Source organism: Musca vetustissima, unplaced genomic scaffold (genome assembly GCF_032173495.1).
Source record: "Musca vetustissima isolate MV318-11 ecotype Yass unplaced genomic scaffold, APGP_CSIRO_Mvet_v1 utg113349, whole genome shotgun sequence".
Classification (NCBI taxonomy): Eukaryota; Metazoa; Arthropoda; class Insecta; order Diptera; family Muscidae; genus Musca; species Musca vetustissima.
In genome coordinates, this window is record NW_026876329.1 from 20,822 (window position 1) to 42,165 (window position 21,344).

General features: G+C 35.0%; 1 protein-coding gene across 2 annotated transcripts in view; it reads right to left on the bottom strand.

Moving 5' to 3' along the window:
• Positions 1–4,695: 4,695 nt before the first annotated feature.
• Positions 4,696–21,344, bottom strand: part of LOC133338846 (uncharacterized) — a 57,873-nt gene continuing 41,224 nt past the window's right edge. The window contains exons 3-5 of one of the 2 annotated variants that reach the window (XM_061546954.1): positions 5,981–6,160; positions 5,686–5,860; positions 4,696–5,619 (exon numbers count right to left, since the gene is read on the bottom strand). In XM_061546954.1, coding sequence (XP_061402938.1) covers positions 4,739–5,619; positions 5,686–5,860; positions 5,981–6,160 — 1,236 coding nt within the window. In that variant the 3' untranslated portion in view covers positions 4,696–4,738. Of the gene's footprint in view, positions 5,620–5,685; positions 5,861–5,980; positions 6,161–14,154; positions 14,227–21,344 lie in introns of those variants that run through there. The other variant, XR_009754638.1, reaches the window with a different exon arrangement.

The window sequence follows — 21,344 nt, forward strand, 5'->3', positions numbered from 1 at the left end:
TTATAGCCACTAAGAAATTAAAAAAAACTAAATTTTTATTGGATCGATCAGACAAAAATTGACTCAGATTTGAGAGATAAAATGTAAGAACCTGCACTTACCACGTCTCTCTCTCTCGAAATGAAAGACGGGTCCAATTAATCTCGAAAACGGATCGATCCAATTTTCATATGCTTTCGTGAGATTATTATACACATAAAAATCGTGTCCATAACAAATATTTTTGACGGATTTGTGGAAATAAAAATTATATTTTCTCGATAAAATCGAAATATTGACTTTGACAGTTCACCATTTGTTTACAAATCAATATTTTGAATTTCATTTTGCTTAAGGATAATATTATTAAGATCTCAATAATCCCACAAAAATATATGCTGATCGGTTTATTCCTTTTCGAGTTACAGTGGGCACTCCACTGCCTTACAACATATCCAATATTAATAAATCCGAATATAACTAAGGTATGTCCTTTAGGACGAAACAAATCTTAAAAAAAATTAAATATTTTTCTTTCTTGTAAACAATCATGAAATTTGGTTTTTGGTGCTCAATAAGTGGCCATAACTCCTTCAGTAAGCAAAATAAAAAACTCACATATCGGAATTGCTGAGTACTCCACATAATATCCATTGGCTAATTTTTTGAAAGTATTTCACAAGATCTCAAAAATCGAAAATATTTTAACGCTTTCAAATGCAATTCCATATATTTAATTTTAATTGGAAATTTGAAAAATACTATATTTTCAATTGAATAACGAACATTAAACATTGTATGTCAATTTTTCCATTTGTAATTCGAATTAGTGTATTCCAAATTCATGACTTTTAATTTTGAAATTCAAATTATTACATTTGTATTTCAAATAAATATAGCTATAGCTATCATAAATGGATATCAAAAAAGTTATTATTCAGAATTTCCAACTTCTTTTATTACAAATGAAACTGCTTGTAATTCAAATGAAATAACTTAAATTACAAACGAAATAGTTTGAAATACAAAATAATTATTTAATATTACAAATAGAATCATTAAATTTCAACTGAATTATTTTGAATTTGTAATTCAAAATATTTCGGTTGAATTCGAGAATTCTAAATATCAAATTTATCGTATTCAAAATTAAATTTCAAACTTGAATTCAAAATTAAAATTATTTGAGATACATAATAATACAAATATAATTAATAAATTTCAGCTGAATTATTTTGAATTCTTTAGTTGTAAATCAAAACATTTGAATTGTTATTCGAGAATTCATCGAATTCTAAATCCAACGCATTTTTTATTACAAATGAAATAACTTGAATTCCAAATGAAATCATTTAAAATACAAAATAATTATTTGGTTTTACAAATAGAATCATTCAATTTCAACTAAATTATTATGAATATTTGTAACATTTTCATCTCATTTTCTCAGTAATAATTCAAAACAATTTTGTTTACAATTCTACAATTTTGTTTTCAAAAAAAGTATATTTTATAAATGAAATAGCTTGAATTCCAAATTAAATTATTTGAAATACAAAATAATTATTTAATATTACAAATATAATCCATTGATTTCAAATGAAATATTTTTATTTTGGGGTTGTAATTCAAAACCGTTATTTTATTGCAATCGAAATAATTTGTAATTCAAATGAAATAATTTAAAATAAAAAATAATTATTTATTATTACAAATAGAATTATTAAATCTCAGCCAAATTATTTTGAATTTTCCAGTTGTAATTCAAGACCATTTCAGTTGTTATTCGGGAGTTGTTATTTGTAATATCAAATTCATTGTATTCTAAATTATAAATATCAAATATAATTTACAATTCACCGATTTTGTTTTCAAGGCGCTATAATTTATATTTGAGTATTTCATTTGCAATTTAAATTGTTATGTTTGAAATTCAAGTACTTCCATTTGTAAGTATAATTCACAATGTAACAAATGAAACAATTACCATTTCAAATGGACTAACTCATACGTCAAATGGAATAATTTGAATTACAAACTAACATTTAAAAATTGTAAGTGAATTGTTTTTAATTAGTAAAATGTAATTCAAATAATAAAATTGCAATTCAATAATTCATTTGCGATGCGGGCATTTTATTTTTATTTTGAATATTTGAATATTTTATTTTCAATTTGTAGCTTTTAATTCACAATTTATTTGTGATTCGTGCATTTCTTTGCATTTTGAAACATTTCTATTGCAGTTTGAATTTTCCATTTATAATAAAAATTATTCCATTTGGAATACGTACCATTTCATTTGAAATTTAAATGATTTTATTCCTATTTCAAACAATTACTTTTAATACCGCATGTGTAATTAGAATTATTATCATGGTAATTAAAAAATTAAATTTAAAAAAATCGAAAGAAAATACTTCAAATTTCCAAAGGAATACATTGAATTACAAATTGAATAATTTGAATTTCAAATGGAATATTTTTGGAAATAAAATTGCTTAGTAAATAAAATATACAATATACAATTCTTGAAATTCAGCTGATTTGGATGTTTACCAATTTAAATAATTAAAATTAATAATTGATTAAAATATTTCAAATTTCAAATTGTAATGCCCTGAATTTCAATAAGAATTCCGGAATAATTAATGAAATCTTTAAAATTACAACTGAAATGATTTAAAAGACATCTGAAAAGGTTGTATTTAAATAGAAGTGAAAGAAAGCGAGATAAAAATTATCGGAAATTATTTTAAGCTGTAATAAGACTCGGGGCAGAAAAATCGACATGGAGATGAAGACGAAATTTGTAGTCTTTATATAAAGTCTTTCCCAAATTGTCAATATACATTTGGGCAAATTGGAGAAAATTGGCATAGGAATTATATGGAGTGGAGAATGGAGTGTATTATGTTTTTATTTAAAAATTTTAAAAAAATCTATAATTTGTATAGATACTAATTACTTGAGGAAATTCCGGAACGAATCAAAATATCCAATTTCTACTACACGAAGGTTTCTGATTGCTTTGGAATAACTTTTTGGAAAAAATGTGGCTTTACATTTTTTCGTTTCCACTTGTAATTTCTGTGGAATTGAACTAAAATATTATGAATAACATCAATATTTCAATTGGGTGAAGAAATTATTTTGAAAAAACATTAAGTACTAAAAGGATAATGATAACTGAAAAATCGAAATACTTCAGAGACAACTACCCCTCAATCACTGAAACTACAAGGAAACTACGGTTTAAGTCTACATTATCCGCGCCGTCCAGATTTTTTGGAGTAATTGTGTTTTCATCAAAATGTTAACCGAGCTTCTACTCGTACCTTTAAAAAATTCGGCTACGAGAACTTTAAAAAAATCGCCGGCCATTGGCGAACTTTAAGGTTATATTTCCTGGATTTTCTTCTGGAAAAAAGTATATGATGCACATTTCCAAAAAATCCCGACGTTGCATATAATGTAGACTTATGCTCAATGATTTCCAAAAACAAAAAGGATACAATTGATATTTCAAATACCTTAAAGCAATTTTAGCACATTTCTGTTGTTAATTGCCAAAGATTCTCTTAAATAACCATGTGATTGAAATCCACTCGTTTCAATTTATTTTTAATTGTAGATAAATAAATAAATTTAGCCTAAATAATTATTTGTCAATTAAATTTGAAAAATTCCATTATATTTTGAAAAACAAAAATTTGGATAAATTGAATCAAATTGATTTCTATCACATACCATATATAAGTGCAATAATATTGATATTAAGTTCTCTATAATAAATCCGATCTATTTTTGAATATTTTTATATTTCAATTGGAAACCAAATACATACAAAATTTATCTCACTTTAGAATATCCCAAACTTTTTTTTCATAAATTTTCAAAACAAAACGCTAGTAATACAGCCCTAATTGTGAACAAGTTTTTAACAATTGATAAAAAAATAATTTAAACAAATTTAACATAAAAAATGTATAACTAACAATATTTTAATTAATATAATAAAAAAATAATTAAAGCTTTGCTAAATTTTGATTATTTTGTTAATATAAAATAACATTTTTCAGAGTTGTATTTTTACATTCCCACAAAAAATACAACTCTGAAAAATGGATGAATTTAATTCTCTTCTAATATGCTCTTTTTTCAGAGTTGTATTTTTTACAATCATACCCAAAATACAACTCTGAAAAGTTGATTAATTTATTTCTATTCTGAAATTCTCTCTGAAATAAATACGCCAGCATGCAACAGTAAATTTTGAAAAAAAAAAATCGAAATAGTGAATGAAAGAGGTAGACAGTCTGTATCTGTAAATTTCGAAGCGAACGAATTCGAATGGCTTACGTTGGAGTGGATCAAAAAACAAATTTTTAAAAAATGAGGATTCTAATAGTTAAGTTTTCGAAATCACTCATTTCGAATTTTACAGAAACAGTCTTTAAAAATAGAAGGGAAAATATATTTCCAACTCAAAGAATATCCCGCTATACATTTTATAACAGAAAAAACTATTCGAAATTTAATTTCTCATATTTTTTTATTTCTTCTACCTTCGAGGCAGGCCTACTAACAACTGTTCTCTTTCAGAATTCAATAAAACTAAAAAAAAAAATTAAAATTTTTCATTTCAATTCCATAGGATTCTTATTCAGATTTCTTCACAATTAAATTCCCTTCCCTATTTTCCACAATTCTGCAACTAATTCATAAAACGTGAACTTAAAAATTTCTTTAGGATGTGTCACTTGGGCTGTATTCGAGCGCTTCGCTCCAGCTCATTGAACTGACCATAGTAGAGTACCTCACTGATTAGTTTTTCAGCTATAATACGCTGTGTACGATCCATAGATCGTAGCTTAACGCTAACATTAGAACCTATAAAATCGCAGTCATCTTTATTCAGACTTTCGGCATAGATAGCAGCTGCCGCTGCTGCAGCCGCTGCTGATGAACTAGCATCCTGGGAATTACTGAGGCCATTGGGGCCACCACCGGCACTGCCGCCGCCCATGCTCGACGACGTCTTCAGCCGATCACTGATCGATGTGTTATTGTCCTCGGACATACTTTCGTTGGAGAGCAGTGAATTCATGAGCATTTGACCGGCCGCACTCGATGAGGCACTCGACGCTGTCAGCTTGCGCATATTGAGCGGGGAAAATTTCTCATCTATCGATTCGGTGGAACGTCGCAGATTAGGTGGCAGGACAAAACGGCTGAAATCAAGACCTTTGGCGGCAGCCGCAGCTGCGGCGCTTACCCGTAAATCTTGAGCAAAATCGTCGGGACAGTCACCGGGGTGGCGGTTATCATCGGCCGAACTGTAGGAACGGTGCGAACCGGGAGGCGGTGGCGGATGTGGGGCGTGGAAATAATTCTCCAGTAGTTCCTGTTTAATATCCAGATCGTCTTGATCTCGCGACCCGCTGGCCATAGCGCCACCCGGCATTAAGTGTCTTTGTTTATGAGCTTCAAAAGTATTTGTATTTGGTATAGGACTAGAACCGGCATCTGTACCGGAGGCACCAGTGCTACGACGACCGCCAACACTGCCCCCACCACCGCCACCAACACTACCACCACTGCCGCCAGCTAAGCTGCTTGTGCCTCCGCCAGCACTACCTCCGCCGCCACCTCCTCCGCCGGCATCACTGATGGCGCCCGGTGTACCACCATTTGGACCCGAACTCAAACGGCCATCGTTTGAGGTCAGAGAGGTCTCGTGTAGATTGGACGGTGTCGATGATGTACGTTCGCATTTGGCTTCGGGTTCCTTGTCGTCGTTGTCATCGTTATCAATGTCGGTGGTATCCATGGGTTTCTGGGGACTTCCGGCAAAGTCGCTGTTACTGCTGCCGCCACCGCCGCCAAAAATGCTATGGCCACCAACAATCCCACCGGCACTTAGGCGTCCTCCGCTGCTACCGCCACCAGTACCAACACTACTACTCCCACCTCCGCCGCTGCCTCCACCACCACCACCTAAACTACCAGCGGCCGAATTATTCAAATCACCGTGCGAAGGGGCAGAGAATGGCATGGGCAAGGTTACATGCAGCTGGTGGTTGCGTTCGTTAACTTGAGGCGGGGAAAATGCACCGGATGGATGCCAAGAATCCAAGGGCGGATGATTGGCAAGTAGCATTGGCAGGTTAAGGCCCATCTGTAACGAGAGAGACCACAACAGAGACTTTAATTAAAACATAAGGAATTCTTCGGCTTAAAAAAATATGGAAATAAATATAAATTTGTTTTTCTTCTTCTTCTTTACTCTTTGTAAAGTGGAGAGCCGTGGTACCGTCAACTAAACGGTACAAATGTTTAAAAACTAATATTTCGGGACATGAGGTTTATTATTGTTTCAGAATGTTTGTTCGGCGTAACTGCAAAAATTAGCAACTGTTCGAGGTTTGTTGAAAAGAGGGAAGAGATGAAAGTAAACTGAATAAAGAGCGGTGAACTTTGAAGTGACACATGACAGCATGACGTAGCCGCTACAATGTCAAATCCGACGCCTTTACCATATAATACGTCACAAAATAACGTGCTTAGTATTAAATGACAAAAAATGGATCTTAAGAAAAATTATTTTAAAAATCCACGCCTTATGGAGGTCTTCAAAAATATTATTTTCAAAATCCACGCCTTACTATGAAAAAGCTAAGAAAAAGAAAACCAAACGTATAAAGCACCACGATCTGCGAATCTGCACTTGGAATGTGCGCACGTTGTACAGAGCAGGCACAGTGTTCGCTTTGGCGGATGTATTCAAGAAGTACAAAGCCGATATTATTGCCTTACAGGAAATTGCGATGGAAAGGGACTGGCGTCAGTAAATCAGATGATTACGGCCTGTTTTATAGCTGGCATGAAACAAGACATGAATTTGGCTGCGGATTTATGGTTAATAGGAGAATAAAAGACCTCGTCTCCAGATTCACTCCAGTAGATGAGCGATTTGCTATAATACGTATAAAAGTCTTATTTGCGTCCATGCTCCGACCGAAGATAAAGATGAACTGACCAAAGACATATTTTACGAGCGCCTAGAAACAGCATATGACCGTTGCCCTGGCCATGACATTAAAATTCTGCTAGGAGATTTTAATGCAAAAAAAACGGAAGGGAAAATATCTTTGGGCCCACCGTCGGAAAATTCAGAATTTAATGAAGAAACCTCCGATAACGGCATGAGGTTGATTGACTTTGCGGCAGCAAAAAACATGGTAGTTAGCAGCACCAGATTCAAGCATTTCGATATACACAAGGTCACCTGAGCTTGAGCAAATCGAGATGTAGAGTAGTCAGAATGAAGTCCGAAAATTCTACCAACGAGTAAAACACCAAACCGAAGGTTTTGGTCCAGGCACATCTTCCTCTAGAGATGAAGAAGGAAACCTGATGACAGATACAGACATCGTGTTGAGGATCTGGAGGGAGCATTTTGAAAAACTTCTGGTATCAAATAGTAGCGTTGAAGAGGATACCCCAGAACCAATAAGAGATGATGGTATAGAGTGTATACCACCTAGCCAAGATGAAGTCAGAATAGCAATCAATCGGTTGAAGAATAATAAAGCAGCAGGTGCCGATTGGTTACAAGGCGAACTATTAAAGACTGATGCTGGTCAGGAGCATACACCAGCTGATTAGTGCAATCTGGATAGAGGAATGCATGCCCAATGATTGGAACCTCAACTTCCGGTGTCCCGTGCACCTAAAAGGAGACAAGACGATATGTGTCAACTATAGAGGAATAAGTCTCCTTCCCATCGCTTATAAAGTGCTATCCAGCGTGCTGTGTGAACGATTAAAGCCAATGGTCAAATCCACCATTGACCAGATTTTCACTCTGCGCCAAATCCTGGAAAAGACCCACGATAAAACATCGACACATACCTCCTATAAAGCCGCATTCGACAGCCCTATCCGTTCAGATGTGTTTAAAGCCAAGCCAAGCAGTTAAAGTCGGAAAGGACCTATCGGAGCCCTTCAATACCGAACGAGGATACAGACAAGGTGACAGTTTGTCGTGTGATCTTTTTAACATCCTGCTGGAAGAGGTCATACGAGACGCAAAGGTGAGCAGAAATGGCACTCTGTACACGAAACAACCCATGTTACTCGCCTACGCCGATGACATCGATATAATGGGTCGAACATTGCGAGCGGTAAAAGCCACCTTTAAAGAAATTGAGTAGGAGTCTGCCAAAGTGGGTCTGGCAGTAAACGGCGAGATGACCAAGCTGATGGTATCAACGTGCAAGACGTCCAGTAGACTCGGACCAACTGTAGAACTTGAGAACTACAGCTTCAAGGTAGTCAAAGATTTTATATACCTTGGTACCGCCATAAATAAAATGAATGACATCAGTTTTGAAAATCGGAGAAGGATTGTGATGGCCAACAGATGCTACTATGGTCTAAGTAAGCAGTTTAGAAACAAGGCCACCTCCCGCCAGACCAAACTCACACTTTACATGACGCTGATACTACCCGTGCTGTTATATGCGCATGGGTACTTGTGAAAGCAGATTAGGCAGCTCTTGGGGTGTTTGAAAGAAAAATTGTCCGAAAGATCTGCGGGCCGTTCTGCGTCGACGGTGAATATCGGCGTCGAATGAACCACGAGCTTTACAAGAAGCTGATACTACCAGACGCTGATACTACCCGTGCTTTTTTATGGATCTGAAGCATGGGTACTTGCGCAAGCAGATGAGGCAGCTCTTGGGGTGTTTGAGAGAAAAATTCTCCGAAAGGGGTACGGGCCGATCTGCGTCGACGGTGAATATCGGCGTCGAATGAACCACGAGCTTTACAATTTATACGCGGACATCGACATAGTCAGTCGTATTGAGCTGCAGCAACTACGATGGCTAGGTCATGTTGTGCGAATGAATGAGAATGTCCCAGCTCAAAAGGCGATGGAAAGACCAAGTAGAAAACATCTTGGAACGTGGTCTTTCAAATTGGAGGAGATGCGCACAAGACCGACGCGCTTGGAAATCTTTTTTAAGCTCGGCTTATGGAACAACCGTTCTGTAACCAGCCAGCTAAGTAAGTAAGGGGCACCTTTTAACGTGAGGCATCTTTGAACATGAAATGCATTTAAAAACAAAATAAAAAAATTATAAGTCTTGAAAAAAAGTGTTCAAACGTGCCCTCTCCCCTACAAAGTCCCATTATGATATAGGGAATCAAATAGCCCCCTTAGAATTTCGTCCTTTTCTTAATGCGTTTTTTTATAAAAGTTCACACCTTTTTCCCCTTCCCTTCTCTTCTTCAAATAAGTGCTTCTAAATATTAATAAAAACAGTTTCCGAACTCTTATTTGAATATTGACATCTTTATTCTTCGTTAATAAATGTAAAACAATTGGACACCTCAACGCCACTCTTTAATATCAATAAAATAAGAGACCCAAACCACTTAACAGAAAAACATAGCACTCGAACTCCATCTGGGGAGTAGGGGGATTTTTGTTTTGTTCAAGTAACAAATAAACAACAACAACACCACCACAACAGCAGCAACAACAACAACAACCACAACAACACTTTACGAAAAAATGCGTAAACAAACGCAACGGCTCAGCCGGCATTGACGCAATCATAAACATCGGACAATGTTGGGTTCGTGAACGTCACTTAAATGCGGTTGCTGTTGTTATTGGCCTTATTCGTACGCCTCGATGTTGCTGTTGTTGTTGTTGGTATTTTTGTTTTCGATTGTTTTGTTTATAGAAATAAAAACGCAAATAACAGAAAACAAAGTGCATGGTGGGAACGGTGCGAGGAGGAAATCGGTAGGGAAGAGCAAGGAGATGTTGTGTGTGTTGGTCTGACTGACTGGGGACTGCCATGAAGGCAGCCTGGTTGGTGAGCGGACAGGCAGGGTATCCACTTTGTTTTCATTGTAGCAGCAAATAAACAAATATCACAAACAAAAAAGAAATTGCAAAAACAACAACAACAGCGAAAGCAGCAAAAAAGTAATATAAAGTGAAGCTCTGAACGTAAACATTTTTTTTGTTGCAGTGTATGTGTGTGGTGTCCGATATGCGAAGCCATCAACATTATTGGAGTACAGTGGAGCCAAATGGAGAAAATATGGAAGATAGAACTTTTCCATAAATTTGGCATACACGAAAAAAGGAATTGGAATGTTGGACGAACATGGAGGATGGAGGTAAAAAAAATCCAGTTAAATATGTAAAATTTCATTCTAATCAGACGTCTAGGAACATAATATATAGGGAGGTATCTGCAGATCTGAAACAATTTGAAAAATATGCACTGTGCACTATTTAGTGCATCATTTACAAGAAATCGGACGAAGCTATATATGGGAGCTATATTTAAATCTGTACCGAATACTCCAGAACTTAACCCAGGCCATTCTATATTCAATTCAAAACGCAGTGCCAAATTTCGCATTAATCGGACCAATGTGGGATGTTTGAAGCACCATTCAACAAAAATGGGAGGAAAATATATATGGAATTTGCATCATCTACAAAAAATCGGACGTGGCTATACATACGGGAACTATATTTAAATTTGAACCGATTTCAACTAAACTTAACATACGTTCGATCGATATATCTGATCTTCAGAGATCAAGACACGGACTCATATTTTCAATAGTAACTATTGTCTATATTGTATTTTACAAACATAAATACCAAAGGCCACCATCCTGACCACCATCAGTCAGAGGAAGAAAATCGAAACCAAAGTCATCAATAGCTTGTAATGCAGTACGGAATGCATGCATCTTCGTCATTGTTGTTGTTGCTGTTGTTTTGTTTTTCTCATCGTGAATTTTGTTTACCATTGACGAGAGCTTACATTTGTCCAGACGGCGTAAATAATACAATTGAGGAAAAGCTTAAATACCACGACTGCAAGAAAATATTTTTATTATGATGAAAGTTGTCGTATGGTGGTAAACAATGACATCTTGGACACAGTGGAAAAAATTAATCACAATATGAGGGTCGAACTTTTTATTACCTTCACCAATTACTATGGTTCCAAAATTACCTAATTATAATGGGACATTCATTTTGGGGACTATTATCTCTGAAAAACAACAAGTGAAAAAAGCGTTATGTTCGGCCGGGCCGAACATAGTATACCCTCCATCATAGGTATACTGAAAGGTATATGGGGACTACCCCTAAAAATGGAACGAATATCAATAAGATTTGGTCGGGAGATTTGTTACAATATACGACTACAAAATACTAAAAACGCGCACAAGAACCCAAAAATACCGAAAATTGGAGGGTACCCTTATATGGGGGCTACCTAAAAAAAGGAAACTGCATTTATAATTTTTTTTGTGGAGAGATTTGCTGCCCAATAAGAACTCAATGTACAAAATTACAGCCAAATGCGATCAACCCCCGAAATACTGAAAATTGAGGAGTACCATTATATGGGGGCTATGCCAAAGCGTGAACCGATATAGCCCATCTTCGAACTTGACATGCCTGCAGAGAAAAAAGAGATGACTTTATGCAAAATTTTGGCGATCTACCTCAATTGGTTTAGACGCTAGACAGACGGACATGCTTAAATCGTACAAAACTAATATACCCCACAATATGTTGGAGGGTATAAAAAAATAATCCAAAAGTCGATAAATTCGGCCGGACCAAACTTTTTATTCCCATCATCACGAGGAGAACATTCAAAATACCTCCAATCGAACAGACTTTTTATAAGGGTGCTATACCATGGTCAATTGCTGCCAGGAGAAATCGAAATATCAAATCGCAGAGATGAAAAATTGAACCAGGATTTGAAATACCGGAAATCTCACAAGAAACAAATATTGGGGGGTACCGTAGTATGGGATGGGATGCCGAAACGAGAACAGATATTAATTGATTTGGCAGACAGATTTTCAACCCATTGAGAAATCAAAATATCAAATTCGAGCCAGTTTGTTTGAAAAAATAGCCCTAATAACTAAACTTGGGTCAATATTGATATTTTTGGTAAGGAGTTCATGTACCTAATGATAATTTTGGTTAAAAAATGGGACCAATTTCTTCAAAATACTGAAATTTGGGGGGTCCGTTATATGGAAGCTACATCGTCAAGATGACCACTATAGAAAGTTTTTCGTAAACAGATTTGTTACCCAATTGGAAGTTCCCAAAATACCGAAAATGGGGGTGCCATAATTCGGGGGCTTTTATAAAAAGTGGATCCATCTTGATCATTTATGGTGCACAAAATTCTCGAATTTGCGAAGACTGCGGGTACCTTAACAGAGGCTACACCAAAATTTTGCCCAATATCCAATCAATTGGAAATTAAATCATCTAAAAGTAACATTTCGGGACCATTATGGAACATTTTCGGGGAAGAACTTTTTTATTCCCCGCAATGAGTCCGCAATCTCAAATCACAGCTATTTCTTTGGAAATTCCGAATAAAAACTTTAAAATACCGAAAATGGAACGGAACTTCTGCATGGGAAATACTTTAAAACATGGACCCATGTCCACGTTATATAGGCGCTATACGTGGATATATATCGAATGTTATCTACTCAATAAAAACATAGTCTCTTCGATTGGAAAATGTTTTAGGTTCATTAAAATCCAGAAAATTTGGAACGGACCTGTATATGGGGGTTCTGTGCAAACTTGGACCTATATTGACATTTTTTGCGAAACAGTTCTTTAAGCATTTAAGGTGCAGAATGCTCAATGAATAAAACCATAATAAAAAATGGGGGATTATCGACACATGGCCATATATTGAAAATTTTCTATTAAGAGGTCACTTCGAATGGAAAATCCGCCTACGACCATCAAAATACCTAAAATTTGGCGGGATCTTTATAGGGATACCATGTCTAAACGAGGGCCTATATTGAAAATATTTCGCGAAGAAGTTTTTTTACACACCAAGAACCCAAAATAAAAAAATTACAGTCACTTCGGTGCAAAAATGGGGCTACAATATATTGAAATATATGGGTCTGACCAAAAAATTCGACCAATAATTTTGGCAGGACGAATTGACATTCAATTAAAACCAAACATATCAAATTACAGCCACTTCGATCGAAAAACTTGTCCAACATCCTTAAGATCCGAATATTTTAGGGGATACCGTTATGCCTAAACGTGGACCGACATATCCCATTATCAAATTTAACCTGCCTGCAAACAAAATACAACTCTATGCAAATTTTTTGCGATATATCTCAAATCGGGATATATCTCAATATTTGACGAATGAAAAAAACGGTTCATTTTTGGATAAGACGTTAAGGGTTCTTTTTTAATCAGACCTCTTATGTATATTTTCATTTGCCTTTTTCCACTTTTACCCAACCATATCCCAGGAACCTCTGTGTATTTGAATAAATCCCATATCAACTCTTAATCATGAATAACAGTCAGTTTCGTTTAAAATATTTACCGGTCTCGTTATGACGAACATAACATAAAACCGGTTCAAATCTCATTTAATTATCCGGTTCAAAAATTAAAATAAGATAATTTATTTTAAAATATTGGGATACTAGTCGTAACCTCGATATAGGGATAAGTTCCATACTCGCATATGGTATGTCATACCATCTACGATTTCGATATTGTTTTCGAATTATTTGAACAGAAAAAAGAAAGTAGTTGAGGTCTTCTTCCATGCATTTGTATTGCGTATATGTCAGTGTGTGCATGTGTGTGTGACATGTTGTTTATTTAAAATACAAACAAATAAATATAGGAAGAATAACAAGACGAAATTACATACATACAGATGTATGAATATACATACATTTATATATACATATACATAAGTAAATATAAGTATTTGCAAACTGCAATAGAGGAGAGAAATATTATCAAAAGCAAAAAAAAAAAAATAGAAATAAATCAACAAAAACAACACCAACAACAATAATAAGAATACTTTCAAAGAAATGAAAATAAAAACCAACATTAAAACAAATACGATTTGAAAAACAAAATTGTATGGTGAAGGTGAAACAATACACAAACAAAACTGAAAATGAAAACAAAATCATAACGAAAATAACAAGAAAATGAAATAATAATAATAATAACAGCAACAGCAATAACAATAACAACAACATGTGAGAAATGGAAATAAAATATTTACATACATTTTCCTTGGATAAATTCATATTTCCGTATATTTTTTTTTTTTTTGTTGTTTTTGTTTCTACGAATTCCTTTTCTCGATAGCTTAAAAAATATTGAAATGGAATGATGTGGCGGTTGGTTTGCAAAAGTTGTCCAGTTAGAATGGCGCCGATAATGCTTAGTTGACAGTTATAGTCGACATCGACGTTGTTGTTGTTATTTTTAGTGTTTTCTTTTTGTGGTTATAGCGGAATTTTCGAATCGAAATACAAATTTTCACACTTGCCACTACAAACACTTGCAATTTAATTCTTTCAGTGTATGCGTTTTGTTGTTGACGATACTTTTTTGTAATAAAATATGATTTATAAAAAAATAATAATGTTATCCGTATATCCGGTAAAGTGTGGATTTTAGTTGTTCAAGTTCATTTTGTTTGTTCGGAGGCGATTGTTTTTTTGTTTGCATTTTTGTCATTATCAATGATCAAAGTCCTGCTTTTCGATGCGTATTAATATGTATGTGCATATTTGTGGTTGTCAATTCGTATTAGCCGAAGGCGAGATTACATTTTAGTATAAATAATGATACATAAATTATATTTAAAATAATTATTGTACAGGGTTGCCCATATTCGGCGAACCCATGTTTTTTTTTATTTTTTAAATCAAAGAAAAAATAAAAATTTGGCGGTTGGCAATGTTAATCATTTAATTTGTTCCAAGTAGATTTGTTTACATCAATTTTTGAATATGATATCTCTCAAATGGCCGCCTCTGGCGTTGATAACGTATTGTGCCCTTTTTGCTGCATTTTCCTCCGTTTTTGCCAACATTTCGGCCGGAATAGCGGCTATTTCTTCACGAATGTTGTCCTTGAGCTCTTCTACGGCCCTTGGCATGTTAACGTAATCCTTTGACTTCAAATATCCCCACAATATGAAGTCAGGCGGCGTCAAATCGGGCGAACGCGGTGGCCAGTCCAAATCACCACTTTTCGACATCAAACGACCCGGAAACAAATTCTTCAGAAAATCGATTGGTATGCGACTTGTGTGCGGTGGAGCGCCGTCTTGTTGAAACCAGAACTGCCTCATACGCTTTCGACGAATAATTGGCATCACAAAATTGGTCATCATGTCGCGATAACGCTCCTGATTGATGGTAACAGCATGACCATTTTCATTTTGGAAGAAAAACGGCCCAATGACCGTTTTCGCACTAACGGCGCACCAAACTGTGACTTTTTCGGCATGAAGAGGCACTTCTTGAATCTCCTGAGGATTTTCAGTGGCGTAAAAACGGCAATTTGGCTTATTTACGGTCCCATTCAATGTTAAATGGGCTTCATCGGCCATTTCGATGACTCTTTGGGCCCATTCCAATCGACGAGGTTTGTCCGCAGGCAACATTCTTTGCGTCAATTGAATTTTGTACGGGAACAAATGCAAATCAATGCGAATAATCCGTTGTAAAGTGGACCGAGCCATGCCCACCTGCTGAGAACGGCGTTTTTGGGATGTTCTTGGGGACCTCTCAACACTGGCTCGTACGGCAGCGATATTCTCGGCCGATCTCCTTGGTCGACTTTTATATGGCCTCTTCGGATTAGAAAGAGCCTTACCAGTCGAACATTTTTCGTATAAACGCTTAATGGTATTCTTAGAAGGCGCACTTCTCACATTTTTTAATGTTTTAAAAGCACGTTGAGTTTTCACAATTGACTTCTTCTGTTGAATGTAAATTTCAACTATTTCAGAGCGCTCGCGTGGCTTGTATTGGTTCATGGTAAAAATCTGCTTGGACTGACGCTTCAAACGCGGTATGTCATTAAGCGATGTGACATCTCTGTCAAAAGTTGTAGTTATAGAAATGGCAACAAATTATCCACAAGTTTTAACAACATTTGACACGCCGGGCCATATGCTACCGTATAAACTATTTAAAAACTGTAGGCCAGAACCAGAACTTAATCCAAAAGGAAGATCGACATATAACTGTAATCTGTACTTGTCAAATATATATCATATTTATATAAAGTTTAGGTCTGAGTGCAAAAATTCGAAAATCGATTTTAGTCGACTTTACAAAATCGATAGACCGAAAAGCTATGTTTCCAAGCATCAAAAATATGCAATGTTCGATATAGAGGATGCTGATTCTATTCTTTTTTGTAAAATAACAAGGGTATTATAGCTTTGTGTGGCCCAAAGGGTTTGTAACGCCACGAAATATTGGTCCTTTTAGTAAACATGTGTGTCCGTCCATCTGCCAATTATAATTCGTCACAAACTTTTGCATATAGGGCGGGTTCTGGCCGAAGAAGACCTGGGTATGAAATTAAGCAAAAGCGTTATTTTTGTCTGTTTTTCTGGTCGCTCTAGAGATCACAATAATGACCCGAACATCACGACTTTTTACAGAGAGAAAGGGGTCTGACTATGGAATAAGCATGACTGTTGTGATGTTGATCGATCAATATTTAGCGGTCTGACTATGGTGGAATAAGCATGACTGTTGTGATGTTGATCGATCAATATTTAGCGGGTCATATGGACCCAGACTTTTGTGTGGAAAATTGCAAAATTTATATTCTATGGTGTAGAGGAATGCACGTTTAGTTAAAATTACAATCTGTGATTTTTAATTCTTATATATTTTTAAGCCGAATTTTTTTTTAAATAACAAAAAAATCAAAGTCGGGAAAGTGGACCACTATAAAACTACGAAACATTTTAGTGGGGACTAGTTCGAAACATGGACCGCCCATATTAAAAACATTTCTACGAAGAGGTATACTATCCTCAGAAAACTCAATATGCGAAATTACAGCTGCTTCGGTTGGATAATGAAGCTAGGACCTTAAAAAAATACCGCTCCCAATTAAGGGTACGTCCTATTCCAAACATGAACCCATATATTTTTGCATTCATTGTTACCCAAGATTGCAATAAATTGATAGTTATCACAACCAATCCACAAGCTGCATTTTAATATGCCAAAATCAACATATTAGCCAATCAGAACTTGACATTCCTGTTTATCATTTTCACTCGGTCAAGTTTTTCGATTAAAAAGTTTAGAAAGAGAACGCCAAATGTTTTTTTTTTGTGTTCTCTTAAATTTGGTTCAATGTTTTACCAGTTTTGTGAATTCAGGAACGGATTTCGATTAAAAAACTTTTCAAATTAATAGATTTTTTTAGGTTCTGAAACGGAACTATAATGTTTGACCTGGAATATATTTAGACAATCAATCTACTATGTTGTGAAATCAATTTGCTTTTAGTTTTTTAGCGTTGGTATGCCGACAATATCACAAAAATAAAATGGTAGTCCACATCCGAAGTTCCTCTACATACATATTTACTCCTGAAGGACATAGACTCGAAAAGTTGGTAGTCCATATATCTAATATATTGTTGTCAGGTCTAGACGCTGTTAACCTCTAACCTGTCAAGAGAGTGCAAATATCATGAAATATTGCCCAAGGTCGCAGTATAGATCTGCAGGAACTTACAGCTCAGTGGTAGTTGTATAGGGTATCACATTTTCGGCCCCGTCTGACTATACTGCATCGCTCACCGGTTAGTATTTAAAAGAATTTGTATAAAACAAATTATCATTTTGTGCAACTGATTTTAGTCATATCTCCTTACTTTTAAATACCCCACAAAAAGTTGCAAGAATGGGCTATTCTAGAATCTGTGTATGGTATTAAAATCTGACTTTTTTATAACTCTAACTTATTATGTCGAACAGGCACGTACGCATAATGGAGGACACTCCCCCTCAGCCTTATGGCTAATGAGGGTACACTTTGCTTCGCCATGTTACTTTGGAGCAAATCCATTTCAGGCAGTTTGTAGTTGATTTATAAATGTCTGGTGCGATAAATTTCGATAGGTGTAGCGAATACCCTTCAAGCTTTGCACATCGTAATATTTCTTGCAAGTTTAATTCATTCAAGTTCGAAAATCCATTTTCACCGAAAATGGATATTCCATCTGGAGTGAAGTTGAAGATGTTGGCCTGTTTAGCTTAAATTTGGCAATTTGATTTTGTAGCAAATCTCTATATCAAAATCACTGGTCCCCTAATAATGTCTATTTTTAGATTTTAGAAAAATTGTTTACTACATGAGTCTTCATGTTAGTATTTGTAGTCTTCAGGAGGAAAATACTTTATAAAAATTGGTATACCCCAGGGATGCAAAATGAAATTACTCAAATTGTACTGGATACAATAAAAAGTGTACTTTTTTCAGTCCGATTGTACTTTTTATGTATTTTTAATAGCATTTTTATTGTTATTAATAATTAATACAAACATACATAAAGAATTAATAGATAAGATGAACACTTAAAAATTAACAAAAAGATACATACTGATTCATTTGTGGGTATTTAGTGCACAATTTACATAAAATCGGAAGAAAAAATATATAGGAACTATATCTAAATCTGAACCAATTTTCACGAAACTTCACACACATCATTCTAGACCTAATTCAGTGCGCTGTGCCAAATTTCGTGCAAATCGTAAGATATATAGGGACATTGCAACACCGTATACATTAAATCGGACGAAAATATATATGGGAGATATATCTCAATCTGGACCGATTTTCAGGAAACTTAACACACATTATTCTAGACCTAATTCAGTACACTATGCCAAATTTCGTGCAAATCGAAAGATATATAGGGACTTTGGTACACCATATACCTTAAATCCGTCGATAATTATATGGGAGCTATATCTAAATCTGAACCGATTTTTCACAATTTCAATAAGGTTCGTCCTTGGACTAAATAAGTGACCTATGCCAAATTTCATCCAATTCGGATGATAAATGCGACCTGTACTTTGTTTACAATTTAACATGGACAGACAGACAGACAGACGGACGGACGGACGGAAATGCATAAAGCGACTTAAAAAGTGATTCTATGCATATTCTCAAAAGGAAACATGTCCCTATTTCGTTTCCTTTTGCCTGTTACAAACATATACACAAAGGGTATAATAACAGTGAAAAGGGTTTGAAAATTCTGAAATAATCGAATTGAGCCTTAACTTTTGGGAATCAGCTTCGAAATCACTGCGTGTAAAATAATATTAAAGTGATTCCCACTGTCCCAAAATTGTTTCAATAACTTCTTGACGTGAAAGCCATCGAGTTGTTGAGTATTTAAAATCAACATGAATATATGTACCGAATTATTCCTGAAACATTGAAAAATAATCTCTCTCATAGAACTGTTACAGAAATAATAATTAAAATGTTTACTGAATTTGTCAAATCTGATGGGGAATACTGAATTTTGAAGCGGCATAGGACACTACGTTTAAACTATGGTAAATTCATCCATTCGTAACGACAGCGGGGATGGCGATTCATTTCATATTGTATGTTTAAGCACTTATAATACTTTTGAGTGAGAATAATTTGTTACAATTTAGAAATAGTGCTAAATATGTCATTGGGGTGCTATCGTATTTTTGACTTCCAAATAGTGCTAAAATTAGTACAATTGTACCAACTTTTGCATCCCTGGTATACCCTCTATAAAAAGAGGTCCGAGTTTTTATTTAATCGGAAGGTGTTCATTAATTCGCTGGAGTGGTATGGAAACTTCATTGCAAGTAAATGTAAGCCTCCATATGATGGTATGATATTCGGCCCATCCGAACTTAGTACCGTATATACAATTTTGTGGGGAAGGTACCAAAAGGGGTTGGACCGATATTCCCCATCTTCAAACTTGATTTAAGTTTGAAAGAAATATTACAATGTGTATCAAATCGAAAACTTGGATACAATTTGATTATTCCTTTATATCAGAATTAGAAGTTTTCAATATATTGACACTTTGTGGGGTACGCACTAGAAGGAGCGAGCCGATATTCTCCATCGTGTAAAAAGAGTTGGGTTTATTTGAATTCTGTCGTTGTAAACTGAATATAAAGCGCTGCGTGTGGCCTGTATGAGTAATATCAATTAAATAATTTGTCTAGTATTTAAAATAAAAATTATTACTTGAATTTCAAGATTTTTTCACCACATATTTCTTGCCGAATAATCCCCATAATTATAACGAGTATAATCCATTAACAATATTGTTTTTTACTACGAATTGACAACCAACACTTTCTGTATTTAAAATTTAATAACATTTTAAATCACTTGTTTATTTACAAACTAAAGTTGTTGCCTTTGATTTAATATTAAAAACAAAATAAAAAACTGTTGATTCTTCCGCATTTTTCTCCATTAATTTACAACACTGTTCAGCATCACACACACACTGCAACGGCATTGGTATGATAACGGCCAATAACATTGTTACGTTTAACATCAACCCTGAGTATGAAATAAAAAATCAAATCAAAGAGAGAGCTTTATGCTCTCTCTCGTTTAATATATGCAATTTTTTCTACCACCCGAGCACTGCACTGGTTAACTTGATTTGGCGCGAAAAACGAAAACAAATTGCAATTTTTTTTGTAACGGTTATTGGTATTTTTGTCAGCAGATTAAACCAATCAAATGCCAAGCGACAGCATTCCGAACAAAATTGTATTTCATTCGCGATTTAATTCAATTACGAGCAACATCGAAACACAAATAATTATATTAACACGCATTTTTTTTTTTTTTTTTTTTGAAGTTCGACCGACGGACGACGCATCCAAAACAACGATCCACACAAATCCGTATGAAAAATCCAACTAAATTCAAAATAAAACGAAACTGAGTGAACCGAAACGAAAGAAAAAAAACAAAATCGACGAGCCGACGCACAAAACTAACAACAACCGTTAACTGCGACAATTTACGATAAAATGAGACGACGTCAACGTCGTAGTGAAGATTTGTTTTTTTTTTTTTTTTTGCTTTTGTGATTTCTTTTTTTGTTTTCTGGCTGTTTGTTTTGATTTTGTTTTTACAAAATTGAAAAAAAAGTGCGAGAGATAAGCTACGACGACACAACAAGTAACATCTCTTTTTTTGTGGGAGAGAGTGGGGATAGGAAGGGGGGGGGGGGGGCAATGATGAAGAATGAATGTGTGAAACCTAACCTCGCCAACATTCAACTAAATGGAGAGTAGTAGTGTTGCCATTATTGCTTGTTTAGATTATTAATTGGATCAAATAAAAAAGGAAGGTTTCCCAGTTTACAATTAATAATGCCCCTATAGTCGGCA